The sequence below is a fragment of the Bombus vosnesenskii genome, unplaced genomic scaffold, assembly GCF_011952255.1.
Source record: "Bombus vosnesenskii isolate JDL3184/JDL3185 unplaced genomic scaffold, Bvos_JDL3184-5_v1.1 scf7180000016274, whole genome shotgun sequence".
Taxonomy (NCBI): domain Eukaryota; kingdom Metazoa; phylum Arthropoda; class Insecta; order Hymenoptera; family Apidae; genus Bombus; species Bombus vosnesenskii.
In genome coordinates this window covers 3,112,270-3,132,525 of record NW_022884343.1, presented here as the reverse complement: position 1 = coordinate 3,132,525, position 20,256 = coordinate 3,112,270, and the positions used below count along the sequence as shown (strand labels likewise).

General features: G+C 36.5%; 2 protein-coding genes and 1 long non-coding RNA gene across 3 annotated transcripts; 1 reads left to right on the top strand and 2 right to left on the bottom strand.

Annotated features, from left to right (window-relative positions):
* Positions 1–16: 16 nt before the first annotated feature.
* LOC117242617 lies at positions 17–1,566 on the top strand. Its single transcript, XR_004495305.1, has 3 exons — positions 17–359; positions 452–1,001; positions 1,128–1,566. It is a non-coding gene; the product is annotated as an uncharacterized LOC117242617 (long non-coding RNA).
* Positions 1,567–15,736: 14,170 nt separating this feature from the next.
* Positions 15,737–17,760, bottom strand: LOC117242319 (muscle-specific protein 20). The gene is made up of 4 exons (XM_033508874.1): positions 17,567–17,760; positions 16,701–16,912; positions 16,317–16,437; positions 15,737–16,067 (listed from the first exon to the last, which is right to left on the bottom strand). The coding sequence occupies exons 1-4, from the start codon at positions 17,594–17,596 to the stop codon at positions 15,876–15,878; spliced, it is 555 nt and encodes a 184-aa protein (XP_033364765.1). The 5' UTR covers positions 17,597–17,760; the 3' UTR covers positions 15,737–15,875.
* A 52-nt stretch (positions 17,761–17,812) lies between these two features.
* On the bottom strand, positions 17,813–18,832 carry LOC117242322. Its single transcript, XM_033508879.1, has 2 exons — positions 18,100–18,832; positions 17,813–18,036 (listed from the first exon to the last, which is right to left on the bottom strand). Exons 1-2 carry the CDS (start codon positions 18,235–18,237, stop codon positions 17,842–17,844), a joined length of 333 nt encoding a protein of 110 aa, XP_033364770.1. The 5' UTR covers positions 18,238–18,832; the 3' UTR covers positions 17,813–17,841.
* Between the last annotated feature and the right edge of the window lie 1,424 nt (positions 18,833–20,256).

The window sequence follows — 20,256 nt, the reverse complement described above, 5'->3', positions numbered from 1 at the left end:
AAGAGGGAGTTACACTAGCCGCCTTCCATCTAGCGGGGGTGTTACACTATACTTTGGGATACCGAAACGGCCGCTACTCGTTAACTCGCTTTTCTTTTCTTCGCACCTTATCCTGACTCACTGTCGCTTGATTCCATAAGAATTCCAAGCGATCCTACATATTTATCTGAATTTCTATCTCTATAGACACAATCGGAGGAACAGCACATCAGCTCCTATTTGTTTTATTTCCATGTTTTATACAATTTTGCACGTTGCGGGAATTCTGTGCAGCTTTGCATCTTTAAATGTCGCATAGAGTCCAAATTACATGGGAACATGACTGTAGCTCCTTTTTGCTATGGAATGTTCCACAAATTGTGAGTATTCAGTTGCAGTAGAATTTTACTTTTTGGATATAATCGAGTAACGTTGGTTCTCGCTACTGCTCATATCGGTATGTTTCTTGTAGAGGATAATGGGGTTTGGAAGAAGTTGCGACGATCAGGACACGTTTGGAATTTTAGAATCCAAGTTACATGATATTTGGTGTGGCTGCTTTGCGTTGTTGAATATTTCACAAACTGGAGATGTTAGTGCGAATTTTCAGGAAATTGAAGTAATTAAGAGATATGGAAGTTGGTAGAGGATATTGGACATTAATCTGTTGCTGCTTATTGTTGTGCAACTTTTGACAAGTTGAGAATATTAACGTCATCAGTGTCGCTTCTATCAATGAGTCGTAAGAACATTGGATGTGAGGTAGTAGAACCCTTGTTTTATGGCTGCTTTTGTTACCGCCTGATAAGTAGTCTAATAGATCTTATTCTATGACTATTTCTACCGTAATCTGACAAGAAAATATTAATAAGGAAGTTGAGCTGAAACTTGATGCTATACGAAGAAGAACAATGTAAAAGAATTTTATAGGAACAAACGATATGAAAGAAACACAAATTTCGAACAGTCTTGATTCTCGTACCTGGTGCTCACTAAGATCATCGTCTCTATCTAAAATCTAGGTCAGTTACATTGGAAAAGTTGTAACACAAGTGACAAGGAAAAAGAGCAAATTCCTTTTTCTTTAAAGAACCATCTTTTTCTGCAAATATCCATTTTGCTAGGAATAATTTGATGTGTAACGATAGATGGTGTGTAAAAGATACTGCAAACATTGAGATAACAATCGGCATACTTCGGAAACGTAATATTTACGGCAGGAGAAAGAGAGATATTCGCCACGGGAACGTTAGAGAAATATACAATAAGATGGGCCACGATTTTGTAACACCGTAGTAACGGCGTGGATTTTTAGAAAGAAACCGGAACGCAGCGAGAATATATCTATAAACGAGCCGAGAGAGCAATGAAAGTCGAAGCCTGTAAGAAATTTCAGAGAAACCTGAGAACTCTCTACGCGAGATTTTATTTCATGGAACGTGAAATACAGGCCTTGGAGGAGGTTCAAGGATCTTTCTCGTTCAATCTTTAAATCCACTCTGTTTGTTTTATTAACGCCTTTATAAATATTCCAATTTTTATGTGGCTCAAACTTAATCAAACATAAATTAACGCTATTATTTATCATGTTGTTAGAGTTGGTTCGTTTCACTTTCATCTAAATCTGCTCCATATTATTATTTTTTTTTTCTAAATATTCAAGTTTACATGGTCTAAATCCAATCTCGATTTTTACTCAAGCATAATCAAACCTGAATTAAGCTATTCGTTGTAATATCGTTGGAATTGTTTAGTAATATTTCAATTTCGTCTACATCAACTTTTTACCTGTCTACATTTATTGTCAAGAATGTTTTTCAGATGTTGAAAATTTGGTATCAAACCTAAGCCCAAACTAAATTAAACCAAGCTATTTGTCATGATATTGTTAGCGTTGGTTTATTTCAGTTGATGATTCGCTAGCTTTTTCAAAATGCAGCGTTTGAATCATGCTTCCATATTTTTTTACTTAACTCAAACTTGAATTGGTTTACTTCAAACCGTATCAAACTTCGTCAAACTTAGCCTAACTGTTGATCGCTATCTCTTAAAATTGATATACTCTTTTAACCTGATTGAAAGTTTGATGGGTATAATTTTGGATGAAAATTTAGGAGTGTTTGAATAAGGAGCTAAAAATTTGTCAATAGCGGTCTGAATCATGTCGATGACAATGCGCCACGTATTTTGGTATTCGTTTACATTGTGCTACACAGGAAAATATGTTTTCTGAGCGATGAACCAGCGAGAGAAATACCAAAATAAATTTATTACTCATACGTTTTGGACTAATTCCCGGGCCCTAATGGCATTCGCGAATTACAGCAACGCGATACCATAATTTTTAAATTAACACCAGTCGAATTGGCACTAGTTCAATTTTTAACAAAATCTTTCCTCCAACTTTTTCCTCCAAAAGTAAACTTTCTCCTCTATCGTCATATCATTAATTATAATTTTTATTCTAGAATGAAAACGAAGAAATCCTTCAGGGAAGTAACTACATATATTAAGAGACTATAATTCAGAAAAATCTTAAGGCCAAGAAATTCCAATTGAAGGAAGAAAATCCAACACGCAGTCAGCATAGGACAACATGGGAGAACTAACTAGCCACTTGGAAACGAAGAAAAATGACGTTTCAAGAGATAACTTGATAACTACACATTTATAAAAAATTTCAATATGCAAAAGTATACAAAGTTCATAGACTGTGCGAAAATATCGAGAAGCATGCTCAAAATACCAAAAGCGAAGTAGCTCTGGTATTATTTAAATGATACGAATACAAAATTCTACTTTGGTTCCATTGCTCTACACCTGTTCGTAAAGATACGAATTTACTTAAAAATCCACAGTCTATTCAGTTGTCATTAGGTTGTATTGACAAAATCCGCAATCACTTAGTTACCAATCCAATAATAATAATGTAAATTCCACATAGAGATGATAATTTAAATTAATCCTGAAGAGGAGAACTTTCAAGGAGCAACATCAAAGTATGAACCAACCAGCTCAAACGATAAATTTTAAAAGAAAGCTTCCAGACAGATAAGTGCGTACATTAAGAGTGCATAATTATATAAATTTTGAAGAGGAGAAATTCCAAGGGCTGAGACAGTTGGACGAAAAGAGTCCAGCACAATGGCTTCCTGAATGCTGAGCTTGCGTGGGCGTAACCGCGGTGCGATCATATACTCGGCGAGCTTTTTACATAAAGCCACGTGCACGCATATAAGTCTTTCTAAAAATAGAAATTTGAGCAAGATACTATTAATAGTGGATGAGTGTGTTGCCACAGTGGATGTGTGCGTGGCTCTCACTCGGTTTCGCTCGCTGCTCGTTACCGACCAGCTTTTCGGAAAGACCGCCCCTAACCAAATGAAAGAAAAACGCAATTCGATCCTTAGCTACCACTAGCCCATTTTCGCGCCGAGATAGAAGTCCAACTAGCCTTCCTCCTATAGTTTCGACCTTGTTCCTCGTTTCATCGTTACGAGAAACCAAAATTATAAATTTGATCCTTTCGATATGAACATCGCGGATGATAAACGTAAACGTCGAATTTTCATAGATTTTTCTGATGTTCGATCGATGTTCCGATGATGTTCTGTTACTCGATAGTTGACGACAAGAATAATATTTGTTGAAGTCGAAAAAGTGACAGGAAAAATATTCTTTTTTTTTTTTCGTAAACGACTCGAGATATTTTTGATATTACCAGAAGGATGAAGAGTTACAGATTTATTCTTCGCTCGAATCGGATTTACGATTTTGCTCGAGTTTAGATAGTCGTTAAATAAATATAGGTAATTAAGTAAAAATACGTGATGGAAAATTCGCCATCGCGATTTTCGAATTGGAAATAAACCGTAGTATTTTATTTTAGATAGAAAGTTGAGTCTCAATTTTTACTTAGGCCAGTTTATGATCTCGCTTCTCTTTCGTTTCTTTCAATTGGATTTTATCTTTTTAAGTGTTTTTTTTTTTTTTTAATTTTTTATTCTATAGGAAGAAACTCACACGACTATTTAGATATATCACGGGTGATCCCTTATGAAACATTCAACCCTAACGTTCTCCGTTGCTATTTTAACGCGTGGACAATAAAAAATGTATAAGTACACGTATATAATTAGAACGTTGTCCGGAGACACGTGACACGTCACCGCGGAGCGTTGTCTCGCTGATTGACAACGAAATTCGATTATGCGCCTGAGAATGGATGTCCGTTCAATCGCGTCAAAAATAGCGGAAACCACAGCAAAGAGGAAGTGCTTAAAAATTCATCGCTACACGAAAAGTGCTCGCTTTATATATATTTAACCGAGAGGTGCAACGATCTCGTCGTGTATCCATTATGCAACGCGACTGCAGAGAAAATTCATGAGATGTTCAATAAAAAGCTTAAAAAAATCAAGTAGATAATCATACAGCATGATGTATTAAAATACTCGATTCCTAATAATTTCTACGAATGAATCTCTTTCCGGTATTCCTATTTTTATTATTTTGTTGTTTTAATTCTGTCATAGGAAGGAATTCGAAATAATTAATTAATAATAAAATTCTCCATTGTTTTCGCTTTAAACGAATAAACATAGCGTAATATGCTAATTTCTAATTATCCTGAATTTTTTTGCGCCGAAAAGATACAACCTAAAAACTTGTGCAATAAATTTTCATAGTACTTTGAGTAATGGGTAAAGTCAAAGCCAAGCTGTTATCGCTGCTCGAAGCAACTCTCTTCAGGCGATGAAACTCGGCTGATAACAGGAGAGATTTTGCACAACATCAGAAAGGGCCCTATTAGCAGCTATTAAATTGAGCCAGTGCACATAATGCAGAAATTCTTGACTTGTTCCACTTGACCGTCTCTCTCCTTCGCTCCTCTCCACAGGCTGAAATTATTTCCGTCCCACTGCGGGTGTTACATGATCACGGAAGAGCTGACTTGGAGCCCATCCCTCGAATATCATCCATTCAGTTCCCTAGTTCATAGAAACCCGCGCCATTTCTCTTCCAATCTAACCTTATTTTCTCTCGTAATCCAAGGAATATTACGAAACAAAATTTTCTACATTACCCCATCGTTATATAAAACTAGAAAAATGCTGATCTTTGGCTACATTTAACTTGGTTTGACTGTGTTTAAACTAAACTTGGTATATCAATTTGGACATCAGCTTTCCCTCAAACCTAACCTTAATTCTTTGATAAGCCCGTAAGAAACCTACCACAAAATACACCATTATCGTACCAACCTCTAAACCTAAGAAAACACTGAAACATTTACACAATTGCCCTTCGACTTCTACGCGTTTCTCTAACCAAAGATTCATTTTTCCACGCGAAATCGCGACCAGACCTCGCAGGCCCATTTGTCTCGCGGAAGATAAAGTAGAAACCATGTAAAAATACCGCGTGTTTACAAACACGAAGCGATATAAATAAAAAGAATAATCGGCACACTTTCCCTAAATCTTGGATTCTTTTCAAATCGTTGATGTCCCGACGATGTGAAGTTCATGGGGATTTCTTGAGAAATAAGAACGTCGGTTCTTTGGATGGCGAGTTTGTAAGACTTACTTCCTCGTTATCACAACTGGTTCAGAACACGAAGCTCAGGAAAGCAGATATAAGTATAGAAAGAGGACGGCCTAGTTGCCATCGCGGCCATCCGAAATATTAGAATAAGCCCACGCGCGTAATACAATCCCGTTGGTAAGGTAACCAAATTTAGCATGTGACTTAGCAGACGCCCTCGAGACACTTGCACGCACGATGACTCAGCCTGAACAGAGGAGAACGGAATCGAAGGAAGAAGACGAAGGGGTAAAACTGACTGGGTAGGGGAACTAACTGCAGAGAAAAAATAATTGCTAGTGGTCTTCATTGCACAAGAGACTTCGACTGATTTTTGGGATGCCTGGTTTGGCTATGAATTCTCTAAGGTAGCCTATTATGTTGGTAGGATTGAGAAACAATGGTGGGAAGGATTAATTTTTCATTACAAAGTTTCTTCGCATTTGATAATTTGATTTTTGGATCTACATTTAAGTTTAATGAGACTTTAGTCATTTAGGGATATGAATTATGATTCTTTTCCGAATGTGTTGAGTTAAGTTATGTTAAGTTTGAAATGTCTCTCGCACTGTATTCGATATTACACCGAAATTGAGTCCAACTTGTTAAGGTTAGGTTTGCATCAATCTGAATGGAGGTTAATATTCGTTTTGGATTACTTTATTCGTAGTTTGCATTAAGTTTGGTAATTTAAGTTTATCATGACATAATTTTGACAACTAGAGCCCGATTTAAAATTCCAAACTTAATACTCCCTAACTTATATCCATGATGAACCAAATTCCCTAACTTATTCGAGTTATGAGTCCACTAAGATTGGACTCCAATTTAAGTTAGCATCGTGCCGGGTTTAAGTATCCCAGCTGTCTTTCGCGTACTAAGTTCCAACTTAGTACATCTTAACTTATATCCACAGTGAACCAAATTACCGATCTATGATCCGAATTCGGGCTTCACCATGATTGGATTCCAGTCTAAGTTAGCCTCGTGTCGGGTCTAAGTTAAGCCTGCGTTTAATCTAGACTATCTTTTGCAATAGTCCTTGGTCCGGTCGTGGTTAGGTCAGGGTTGGATCGGAATTAGAGGTAAATAAAGTCTGACAGGAGGTTCTCGATGTAAATCTCGAGTACTTAGGGTATTTTTTCCAATAATCCTTGGTCCAGTCTAAATTTAGTCCGGCCATAATATTGTTCCTAAACGAAGTTCAAGTTTATTATAACAGTCGTTTTAAAGTTTTCGTCGTTTGGATATACTTTGTCCGAAATAAATTGAGGATTATATTCGTTTTAGAGCCACGTTAAGCTCAAATAGATCGGTATAAGTGGAATTTCGGTTGAAAATTTATCCAACTTGTTGGATAAACAGAAATATTCCATTGATCACGCTGAACATTTTTATTTCTGTGTCTGTATCTCTTTGTTTCTATTCATTTTTTCTTTTCTTTCTTTTTTTGGGATACTAAAAATGTCATGTGACGTACCACTAATGCAATGTTTTGTTGGAGTTTGAATCACGATACCTATTGTTCATTTGTCAATGTTTAGTTCGGGACAGAATTATGATCATTTTTCTTTCTTTTTTAATTTGGCAATTTTAATAGGATTTTTTTTTATTTGATAGAAATTTGTAAGAAGTTCGTCTCGTGGTTTACAGTTTTACAAGCGTAATACCCTGATTAATGTCATGGCTTTACTTAAGTGAACGACCTACTTACAAAATGTTGCAGTTTGGCACAAACACAATGGCTCTCATTGAAAGAGATTGATCACAAGGAATTTTCATTATAAGATATGCTACTCTAACAGCGGATTAATAATTAAATGGATTTAACGATTACTCCCATTTTAAATGAATACAAATATTATTTCGATTCTTGCAACATTGTAGATTTAGGTTATACGTTTAAAACAGGTAGTTACTGTGACTACGTTTGAATTTGGTTTGATCAGGTTTGAATAAAATTTGGATTAGGTTTCGCTAAGTTTGCATTTCATTTAAAATGAAAACTTCCACCATGGTCACGTTTGAATGTGGTTTGATCGAGTTTGAACTAAGTTTGAATTCTTTCGAATTTGTATAAATTTTGGTGCACATATACCCAAAATTTGGCAAAGTTTGAATTAGGTTTAAGGTAGATTTGCGTAAGTTTGAACAGAGGTGGATATAGATTAGGTTCGAATAACTATAATAATAGTAACTCGAGATAAGTTTAAAGTAGATGCACAGTTTCAAACACCCAAGAGTCTGCGAAGGCGAAGTGTTACTTCGCGGTTGTTAAAAGTAGAATCGAGACACAATGATTAGTGACGAATTATACATTTCGCAAACTGGTGATTCACGAACTCTATCTTGGCTAGAACAAGATAGTTGGCCACAGTATTCTCGTGCATTCCACGTAAACAATTTTCTTAAATCCTTAAGATTTCGCTTTCTTCCTGTTTGTTCGCTGCAACAATGTCATATCAAAATACTTGAAATTCCTAGAATAAACACTTTAATCCAGCATATTCCAAAAAATGGAAATCTCAAATCTTGTCAGAATACCTTTAAAAAATTGTCTCAGTGTCAATTAACGAAATCAAAATTATTATTATTTAATTCTTCAAAAATCTAGGAATCCAGAAATTCGATGTAATAGTTACGATATAAAAAAAAGAAAAGGATCGAATCGTGGAAACACTTTGCAGGGCGACAAGAAATCTGGTACAGCTCACGGGAGTTAATTATTGGAAGATTTACGACGCAGTTTCCGGTAGCCCGTTGCCTATCAATCACAGTGAAATATGCGACCCATTCGCCATCGAATTTTGGCTGATCGAATTTATCGCGCTGGAGAATTTATGTAAGAAATTTGGCTGCAATGTGCCACTGAACTGTTACTGTAATTTCTATAATATCGATCATTTTATACGTCTCGGTACTTCCTTGAAAGGAAAAAAATGACGCATTATTTGTCGAGATAATTGTCATCAAAGAAAGCTCTATTCCTTATGTTTACGCGCTTACTCGTACGTAGTTAAATATAGAGATTCATTATTCACTAGAAACTACTCTGCCAATATTACTTGGATAATCTTCAATTCCATTTTCCAATGACACAGTCAGCATCCTAATTTTGATGCAATTTCGCACACTTTGTTGCGGCCGCCACACGTCGAACATCTAGCTTAATTACCTGCCATTGTTCATCAGCTTTTGCGATGTAACGTTCGCCGAATTAATCGCTCGGTTTCACATATGAATCGTTAATTCGAATTGATGTAGCCATGTTCTATTAAATGATACTCTATTTTGGAAATATTAATTATTGATCGTTAGGACATAAAGAAAGATATTCCCTCACCCTTTTCGTTAGCCCAGATCTACTGCAATGTGATATTTCCGATAAGAATTCTTCCCGAACCTTTTTAATCCTAACCTAACTTAACCACATCATGATTCCTATTTAATGAAATTCTCCAGAAAGCAGCATTTAAAATCTAACATAACCTATTTTTTCTCCCAACCCAGACTCGATATGACATCTTCAATGAGACTTTATCCGAAACTTTTGTAATCCGAACCTAACCTAACCTCGTCATAATTCCTGACTCAACGCAAAAAAAAAATAATAATAAAAAAAGGTAAACAATAGTAAATAGTAAATAAAAGTATGTTGAGAATTTTTACAAAGCAACGTTTAAAATCTATCTTAACATACTTTTATTCCTAACCTCCATTCATGTTCAGTAATCTATCCTAATCAAAGACACAACACAAATCTCTGTGTTAATCTCTTAACGTCTAGGGTCGATTCCTCAACCGACTCACCGCTCGTTAATCGCTCATTAACGCATTCGTTAAACGTGACAAAACAGATTAGTCGGCCCTTGTCGCACGTGCGACAATTTATTTCGCGGCCGCGGATATTTCGGTGGCCAATAAAGTTTCCTCAATAATGATGATATCTGATAGGGATCCGATAATAGAAAGGCAGACTAGAAGTTAGGCAGCCGGCCCAGTTTTTCATGTAGCCGTAACAACGAGCGCGCGAACGCACGGGCTCACGCTGACAAATATTTTTCAAGGTAACCTAAGCTGAAATATACCACCTCGACTCCTCTGCATAACCGATTTAATAATTCCCCCCTCTGGCTGCCAATTCCAAGTCCGCTCACTTGTTACATTAGAGTGACATAATGACTCGGTCGCACGCGAATCGCTCTGGACACTCTCGCGAACGCGTTACGCAAGCCGCGGTCGCGTGACGAAATAACACCGCGACCTCGGTTGCGTGGACTTAACTTTGCTGGAAATATAGGGTTGTCCTTTAGAAATGATTTTTTAATATTTGCAGTTAGAGTTTCAGGACTTTTAAGACTATTGTAACGTTTCTGGAGCCAATCTTAATTAATATCAGTGACAGATTAGATTGAGGTTAGGTTTCTGTTACACAAACAGTCTTTATGATATTAGAATAAAGAATATTTGGCTCCTTGGAAGATGCATTTTTAACCATGAACTTTTGCGATTTTTCAATTTTGAAGAGTACTGTAGCCATTTGTTTACTAATATCAAGCAAGTTTATATAATGATTTGTCGAAACTAGAACGTAGTTTCGATTCAAAGAAATTTCGAGAAACAAAGAAACCGAGAAGTTGGCCCGCCATTTCGCCTGTTGAAATATGAATATGTCATCCGAGAGATTCGAATGTCATATGCAGTTTCTGAACGTCCTGCAAATGCCAGGAATTGCATACGCGGTGTAACATGAATTCAGGAATAATGTACCATAGTTGGCATGAAAAACGAGCGAGGTGATCCTCGTTAACTACTATCTTGCACGTCAAAAACCTCGACTACAGCAACCATTATTTTAAAGTAACTTTGAATTAATAACGCGAGAGTTAAACATCTCGATAAGCAATAATTCGTTATTTTTAAACATAAATATTGTATTCAAATTTTCAAACTCTAAATCGAAAAATTCCAGTTCTCAAATTTTAATCCAAATTTCAAATTATCAAACTTTCAAATTTTCAAATTAAGGTCCAGGAAATTTCGAATTTCCAAAACCACGAATCCAAAAGTTCAAATTTTCAAGTTTGACGATCTAGATTTTTCGCAATAACTCTGTTGCGATCGAGGAGAAATTTTCCTCCCCTGGTAGAATTAAACGAACCGACATCCAACTAATTAAAATTTCCCCCAATTTTTTTCGACAGTATCCAAAATTGTCTCACCCTCGCATCGTTTTATTTAAACGTAGTAGCTAAATATATTGTTGGTACATTGTTTACAATCTCCTTAGATCACTACAATATTTAAATCGCGCATCGCGTAACCAATCGTTGCCAAGATTTGTAAATTGGGAAATTTAGTAAGAGACGAGTTGTAGAAATTTAATACGAAATCACTCAAATTAACTCTCTGCATCTTGAAGAATACCGGTAGGAAAGGGTTTTAAATTAAATCCTGGTGCCGGATGCTACGACTATGGCTGGCGCCATATCAAAAGGCACAGTTGCTTCTCACGCCAAGTATGTAAGAAATGAGAACGACTACCTCGATCATGTCTATTCCTGAGTCCAAGTTTCCTACCCTGCTCAACTTCGTTTCATTTTATTTCACGTTCACCACCAAGAAAAAGTTACAAGTCGCGACAGTCTCATTTCGAGGTTAGTTGGCCATTTTTCAATCAAACCTGTTTACCCTCTCCTGTCAACTTCGTGCATACCACTTGAAACGTTCAGGAACGCTTGAAACGTTCTCGTGTTTGTATATCGTTCCAGGAAATGAGATGAGTTTCAAAGATGAAAGATTTAAGACGGTGTCTTGATATTTGAAAGTAAAATCGCGCCATTTGTAGGTCCCTTCCGTTTCTTTTCTTTCAATATGGAGGCCAACTGAATCAGAATGCCAGGTTAATTTAATTTAGATTTCTTTTTCAAATCTGGATTATCAATTAATAAAATTAATAATTGAAAATTACTAGCATCTATGTCTATGTGTTACACTCAAAAACATTGAAATGTACGGATGGTGCAATAAATACTACTGTACTGCCGCCAGTAGCGCTTTTTTTAATTGAACAGGTAAAATTTTTTAAAATGTGTTGTTCAATGGTTAATTCTTTGTTGTACAGTTTATTTGGAAAAACATTTCAGCAATTATTAATTTCAGTATCTTGTTAATCAAAAAATAAAAATTTTTAAATACAGAACAATTAAAAGATACAATTTTTGCAAACACGTCGTTTCAAGTCATTCGTCTTTGTACTTTTTATCTGGGAATGCTTTTTATTGTTGTAATTTCAATATCAGAATATGAAATACACATATAGTTGATGTAGAGTCATCTACTCGCAATTACGCCTAAACTACGATATTTTTGCAACTCCGCTATCCGCTACGTAGTGCCATCTTCTTGAAACGAATGTAAACACTTTCATAGACCATACGATGGTAAAAATAATATTACCATTGCAATTAAACATACATTCCAATTAAATTACTAATGTAATTTTATACTATTGATATTCGCCTGATATTTTGCACAAAAAGCAATATTCGTCGTCTTTTTCTTTTTGTATGTAATTATAAAGATTAGATTTTTACACAAAATTAATTTTTAATGAAAAAATTAATTTACAGGAGAAAATAGTTTCCAAATTTTCTATGATGCTAGAATCTGTGACGACAATCAAGATTATAGCAAATAAAGTTGTTTACTTGTGGAAAAATACGCTTCTTGCATATAATTGTAGCAATAGTAACAATAATAATATGATAAACAAGTAGAGGGGCATGCTAAGATAAAATAAGACCACGTCAACTTGTTTTATATCTTATTTAAAATGTTGTACATTATTTTTATTTTTTTTCTTTTATTTCCTCTTTATGATTTTACAATTTAAATTTAGAAATGCAACAAATGGACCAAATGAAAGTCCTTTAAAGGTGTCTGTTATAAATACATGTGATTACATTCGCACCTAACCATGATACGATTCCTATCTTTATCCACAAGATTTATTATACTTATCCACGTCAATTTGTCTGCATAATTCACCAGAATATTACATTTTCCCGCCTCCAAAATTCCAATTCAATTCCAACAGTCATCCCCCTTCAATCGATCTAAAATTAGATTCTGAATTTTAAATCAAGAGCTTTTAATTTTGAATCTTCTGGAATCCTTTATTCTGAAACTTTATAATTCCAACCAAAAACTGGCCAAAAGAAATGAAATTCTCCTTCCAAGAAGAATGCTCTATACAATTTTCAAGAGCGCCGAAATGGTGGTTTTAAAATTCCTGGAATTTTTTACAACGAGATTTCAAAACCTAACCTAAGCTACAGCCAAAGAGAATTAAATTCTCTTTGCAAGGAATCCTCTATAGAATTCTATACGACGCCGAATCTAAAAAATTCTTTCAAACGAAATATCTGCTGCGTCAAATTTTCTACAATCTATCTACACTAAAATTCGTAATCCTAACCTAAACCATAGTGAAGAATAATTAAGTTCCGCTTGCGAGGAATGCTCTATACATTTTTATAATACAAGTCGAATAGCGCGCGCGGGCTTTTTCAAATTTCAAATTTCGCATCCTAGGCTAAAAATTAAGTTCTAATTAATTTCTATCGCTCGAGAAGTCCTGTAAAATTAATACGTAGAACTACGGAAGACACCAAATCATTCTTCGTCTATCGTTTAGAAAATTAAAAACACACCACGATTTTTACCTGAGAAACGAATTATGCAACAGATTTTCAAACGTTTATAGTTGGCAGTGAACAATAATTTTTCCTTCTGTAAATAACACCGCTATACCCACGGAGTCTGGTGCAGCTGATACATAGATGTCGCCAATCTCGAGTCCTCATTTCATAACCGATAGGTTTAATTATTCGTGATTGAATCGTTAAAGCTGTCGCTGAACGCAAAATGGTCGAGACTGTCAAAGGATATTAGAAACGATGATGGAAGACGTTCCTTCGCCGCTTTTCCAGAATTGTGCGGCGTAGATTCGCGCATCTGGAATAAACGAAAATAATTTTAGACCGGCCTGTTACGTCGAAGGCCGTGGCAAACTCTCGAATCTCGCGGCAGATGTGTCTACAACCGCTATACACAATGCTAATTACAATATCACTATTTTCGTGTCGTCTCGAAGTCGAAAGCCAACACGTCTCGTTGTGATTTCAATTTACTTCCACCTGTTGTTTATCGTCAGAAAATCTTTTTCATTATTATTATTATTATTCTCGTAATACGTGGGTGTTTTGGGATTAAGTTGGAAATAGTTTGTCTTGGTAGCGAAGATTTGCCCGAACAAATATCGTCGTAAATTTTAGGTCTGCGATCCACCGATTCTTCCAACCTTTCAGTTTCGAGACGAAAGTTTCTAGGTATTTAGGTTCGAAAATTGTATTTGCAAATTTCAAACTAGACATTTTTACGAGATCTCGAACTTTTAAATTTCTACTCTGAAACTTTCGCGATTTTTAAATTAAAGACATTTCGAATATTTCGAAATCTTCCGAATAGGAGAATTTCTCGATACTCGAAATCGATATCTGAAGCTTTCAGTTATCCCCTAACCTCGAAATGTCTAATTTACAATATCATGTGTTGGCAACTAAGTGATTGCGGATTTTGTCATTACCACCTAATGAGAAGATCCGCAATCACTTAGTTGCCAACCTAATACAAACTACATAAATTCTTCAAAAATTCAGTTGCTCGTAACGAGTTTAGCTTCTATCGAGTAGAAGCAAAGTTTTTATCGAATACGATAGCCTGAGTCTAATTGCATCTGTAAAACAAGGATTGTGGCTGCATTTGCCAGAACAACGGATGTATGAAACCAGTTCAAACACTGTTAAACATTCGTCTTGGTCAAACATTCGGTGTACACACGCGCCAGCCATTCAGAATCGAAACGACAACAGAGAAATTTCTTACAAATTCGCCAACTACAAGATGCATCTACACTTCAACAGATAATACGACGTTTTTAATAAATCTCGTTGTTTCTGCCCATTAACAAACTCCTATATGAATGTTCTGACTTAACCCCAATAGAATGCAGTCGTTCGTTTATTTGCTTCTCTTTCTATTAGGAACACAAGAGTCTAGACTTTCTGTAAATCATCGTAACCTTCGAGCACCGGTGTATTTTTATTTCCAGCGTTCTAATTATACTGTGAGAATGTGGTCACGCGATTTGCCAGAATTCTCTCGTTTCTCCACTATTCTTCAAAATTCCTTCTATCTTCCCTTTGTTTCTTTTTTCCGACGTTGTTTCTCATTCAACTTAACGTTGATCGAATTTAATCATCGATTAAACGCACCAGTGACGACAGAAACGAATCTAGAAATGCTGGAGCACGAGGTCTCTGTGATTTCTGTCGTCTGAAAATTTCTATCCTTCGTCCTACTTTTTCCCCTTTTTTTATCTTTTATTTCGCGCGATCAACGCAACATCGATCGAATCGAATCATCGATCGAAATGAAATTGAAACGAGTCAGTGACGACAAAGACAAGGACGAACGTAGACACTCGGAGGAACGAGGTCCCCGTTGTCTGAAAATTTTTATCCTTCGTCCTTTTTTCCCCCCTTTTTTTATCTTTTATTTCGCGCGATCAACGCAACATCGATCGAATCGAATCATCGATCGAAATGAAATTGAAACGAGTCAGTGACGACAAAGACAAGGACGAACGTAGACACTCGCAGGAACGAGGTCCTCGTTGTCTGGAAATTTTTATCCTTCGTCCTTTTTTCCCCCCTTTTTTTATCTTTTATTTCGCGCGATCAACGCAACATCGATCGAATCGAATCATCGATCGAAATGAAATTGAAACGAGTCAGTGACGACAAAGACAAGGACGAACGTAGAGACTCGGAGGAACGAGGTCCCAGTGAAGTTGAAGTTTCGAAAATAATCGCGATAATTCGGGAATTGGCGGTATTCAGAGACGAAAAAGACGAGGATCTGGACGTTGATGTTTCTATAAAACACTGGCAGCCGCTTTAAAAACGTCGATCCGCAACGGCCACCGTCACGTTTGTAGTATTTTTACACCAGCCTCGAGAATACTCTAGAAACCTTGGAAAATTTCGAATGACGAAACGACACGCGGCAATGACCTAATAAGGGCGAGGATAGATACAACCAGTTCTTTGTTAAATAACAAATATATATTATATATATTATTTAATTACAAAATACAAAATAAATACATAATATATATATTTATATACATGGTACATACAAAGTATAAATTTTCTTTAATCTAAACCTGTTGATATCGCGTTGATTCACTTTCCTAAGAGGATCTTGCGGGTGGCGCCGATACTTTGGCCAGATTGGGTGGCACCTTTGTTGGAACCGGCCTGCAGACCGATCATCGTCTCACCGGCGCGCAATTGTTCCTCCGTGAACTCGCGTTTGCATTCCTCAGCAGGTTTAGGTCCCAGGTATGGTCCTTTCCATTCTGGATGCTTGTACGTCTGTGGGGAAGATTTTATTTGCAATTTAGCGAAACTTTTCGTGGAATAATCAAAGGATGAAAGTAACGTGGAAACCGATTATCGAGGTCAAGCTAAAATATTGTATTTCGTTACAGAAGTTAGACACTGGGACGATTGGAAATTAGAGATTGTAGGTGGCATGGAATTAAACTAAATAATCCACTCGATTGCATAATTAGGCTACGCGCCTATTCAATACCATTGATCCGGTTTTTTCACTAAACTTACCGTACGACCAAGAGCAAAGAGGGTCGTTACCACCTGTGCGATGTCTTTCTTCTCCCACAAGTCGACCGTTTGGAACACGTCAACGTCGTTCACGCCGTACTCTTTCAAAGCTTTCTGGAACCTGATAGTAAGAAGCTGATAGTTTCATCTCGTTTTATCGATACAGTTCAAACTGCAGATATTTATACAAATTAGTACTTTTGTCAATATCATTCAAAAGAAAGAGGAACTTACAGCAGAGGCAAAATGTTTTGTCTATTAAATATCGCAAACAGCATCATACTTTGGATATTTTATCAATTTTCCTGCGTATGTGTTCTTGCATCTTCAAAGATTCAAACTTATTCTAGATTCACTTTTAGGTGATTTGCAAAATAGACTTACGAGTTGATATTTTCCATCATTTTGAATTGACCACCGCTGCTATTGATCTTGGCGACGGATCCAGGGGAGATCTTGTTCATCAGATGGCACAACACCTGTCCATCCTTGAGGACATCTTCGAAGGCTTCACCTGGTGGGAATTTCTTGCCCAAAATCGACTCGATCCATTCTTGGGCCTCTTTTTCCTGCTCTGGGTTACGCTTTGCAGCGATCTGCAACGAGACAATCGGATGAAATCACTGTTTTCGCGAACTATCGTTAAACAAGTACAGAGTTAAAAAATAAATCATCTTCGAACTGGGAATTTTTCCTAAAATACATCGGCTGTATAATTCCCGAAAAGTTCCGATAAATACCGCGAGGATATCTTTCTCGAAACTTATACAGATCACTGACGAACCATCCACGTGAAATCCTTCGAAATTTCGCGGAAAAAGAATTTTCTGGAGAACACTTGTCAAATCCAAAGAACGAGCAATTTTAAACATCGAAACCCATGAATCTTCCCATCCGTGGTCACCGATATCGATTACGAGATTCACAAAGCTCCAAAGCTCAGCGCAACCCTTTGAAACGCAGAAGCTCGCACGAGACAAATTCATAGGCTTGCGTGAAACGATTTTACACATTTGCATCGCACGAATTTAAGAATTTGTCTCGTACGAGTCGGAAGATTTACAAAACACGCAAGGATTGTTGGAAAGGGTAGCAGGGACGAGCGGAATATTCACGATGGATGGATTCACAGCAGAGTTGGCAGGATGCGACTGAGCGAAATAAAGTTGCAACGATCTCGCACAAGGCAAAATGTTTCCGGATTCTTCACGAAACGAACGTACGATGCACGAAAATCCTCGAGCTCATACCTTGGCGCGCACTTGTCGTTCGAGAGCCATCCTCGTGCTTTGCGGTGCTTGTCGAAGAGGACTGAAATGCTTGGTCCTAGAGCCGATCCCTCTTATAGTGGACGAAGATGGCGGGAACACGGCCCACGCTTTGGAGGAAACTGTCCAACACCTCGGCTGCAGACCTCGTGTGTTTCGAAAATGACGACGCCACGTACGTGTCCATGTATCTATGTTTACCAGTGTAGGAGTACGTGCTTTCCGCAGTTTTCGACGATCTAATATTAGCGGCTTATTCACTTGGACGTAGAATTTCCAAAATCGCCACTGCCAAGCTGCGACTCCACGATACACGCGATAGTTGTTCCACGTGCGACAGCATTGGAAAAATCATGCGTTCGAGTTAGGTAAATTTGATCCAGTAACTTGTATATAGTCGTTGTATTACAGTGGAGTAGGTGAGGTCGCAGCAAGTGATCACGCGCTGGAAGCTGCAAGAGGCAGAAGATTAGGATGGTTTTGCAACTTGTGCAAGTGCAGATGGGATTACCTACTCGTTTGTGTACTTGGTCGTGAATCGGAGTTTCTATAAATTGTAGTCCTTTTCGTGGTTTCATATTTGCTGATTCGTCGCGAATTTTGGAATTTCCGTAGAGTAGATTTCGAGATTTGCACGACGCAAATTCAGGCATTTGTATCACGTAGGCGATTAAAGGTGGTTTAGCAACTTGGGAAAGAGCTTTAGGAATTTGGAGATAGGTGAACCGTATGCTTGTTTACCTGCTTCTGAATTGGAATAAATTATAAATAACTTTGAAATTGAGCATTGGCTGAACTGAAATAAATTGTAGCTTTTTAGTAGTCTAACTTTCAAGATTGGTGTGTCATAAATTCTGAAATTATGCATACTGTACGATATCAGAAAGTGTTATAATAATTAACCGAACATAATATAACTAATTTGTCGAAAGTGCTGAAATTTTGTTGCTTGTAAAATTCTCCACTAGATCGTAATAATGTTTCTCTTATTGCTGATGTATTTTATTTGCTCCATTTCGGTGGAAGCGCACTGTGGACTGCGGTGGGTGGTGATGGATTGAGAGGCTGACTAATTCTAGACAGTTCTCCTTCCGCTTTCTTGGTCGTATTACTTATTCACTGTGTTGCTTCCTTTCCACGATTTTAATAGCTACTCTTATTAAACTTAGCTACTTGATACTATAATAAATAAGTAACTACATATGAAACATAGTAGGTAGATTATAGTTGCCAATAGATGCAAATTTTGTAAATAAATCTAAACTTAAATTAATTTCTAAGAAAGATACTATACAGAATTTCAATTCCAAATTAAATTAAAAAGCTGTTACATACCGCAAATGAAAATTCCAATATAGAATTAAATTAAAGTTGAAGCCGAGCTTTATTTTCGTTAATGTTGCGCTGGAAAGTAAAAGATTTAAGACTTTATCATCTTTCATTTCGATAATAAAAGCCGCAATTATTTCAAATTTCCTATTAACTGACTTATAAACTTGTCATTTTAACGAAAAATACGATCTTTACTTCGTTCCATATTCTGTTCCTCGACTTTCGTCTATAAGTCGCCATGTTGTTACTCAAACGCACTCCTTCGCTGCATTCTACGCTCCAAATATTCGACAAAAAACGGGAAAAAGGAAATTCGATTGCGCAAAGAGTATCAGAGGTTTTTTCTTTAAATAACCAGCCGTCATATGGGTCGAGTTATTATTACGTTGATCCACTTTTTGAATTCACGTGAAGAGCCAACAGATTGAGGATGAAAGCCCGCCAAAAGACGGGCAATTTAAAAATTCTTATTTAAGATGGCGCTCTTATAAAAGAATTATTTAAAATTCAAACCTAAAAAGAAATCCATTCTTTTTAAAAAAAAAAATAACAAACATAGTGTAAGTATGTAAATAGAAACAAGCTACGTCATTTATCTCAAACTAACATAATTACAGAATGTTTTATATTTTATGTATTTTTTAAATCATCATTTGAAATTTGAAATTATTATCTCAATAAAAGAAATATATATATATATCTTGAAATACGTGTGAATGAATGCACAAAATTTAATGTAGCCAGTATCTGTAGTTTTCAAGAAAAAAAAATCACGAGACATTGCCATTTCTAGTCTAAGCTTAAATATATTCCTAAAGCTGTTTCCTATGGGGATTTTTATTCGCGATAACGGAGAATTGCGTAATCAACGTAACTCTTATTCCAACGATATGGAAGATTCTTCACTGGCGAAATCGCTGGCTACTGACTCAGATTTAAATATAATCGCGGCATCTTGCGTATTTCCATTTCCCCTCTTCGTTGTCAACGAGCAAAATTTTCGTCGAAATCTGATAATTTCGGTTATTTCGAACACGTGATCAAATCGAAAATCATTATCGTTCCTAACGACCATTTTGTAACTTGAGTGGCCGTGCCATAATTGTCGACACCTAATCCCACTTTAATTTGAGCGCGTTTTACGATTTAAACGCGTAATCATCCGGGATTAAATCCCCACGCGTCTCATGATTAATTATTGTTTTCATGAGAATCCGCGTGCGCAGGTGGTATTCAAGGTATTCTATTATTACTATCTTTTAATTGACTTATTCAATGTTACAAGAAATTCAGAATGTTATTACACAGTTAAAGGATTTGGAAATTTTATATATAGGAAA

Bases quoted from the DNA above. Each gene is read 5' to 3' on its own strand.
- LOC117242319 (XM_033508874.1), bottom strand. From the start codon at position 17,596: ATGGCTCTCGAACGACAAGTGCGCGCCAAG. The intron at 16,438-16,700 runs GTAAGTCTATTT...TCTTACTATCAG, and splicing joins ATGATGGAAAATATCAACTC to GTTCCAGAAAGCTTTGAAAG. The intron at 16,068-16,316 runs GTAAGTTTAGTG...TCTTCCCCACAG, and splicing joins TCTTTGCTCTTGGTCGTACG to ACGTACAAGCATCCAGAATG.
- LOC117242322 (XM_033508879.1), bottom strand. From the start codon at position 18,237: ATGCCTGAATTTGCGTCGTGCAAATCTCGAAATCTACTCTACGGAAAT. The intron at 18,037-18,099 runs GTAGGTAATCCC...TGCCTCTTGCAG, and splicing joins ACGACCAAGTACACAAACGA to CTTCCAGCGCGTGATCACTT.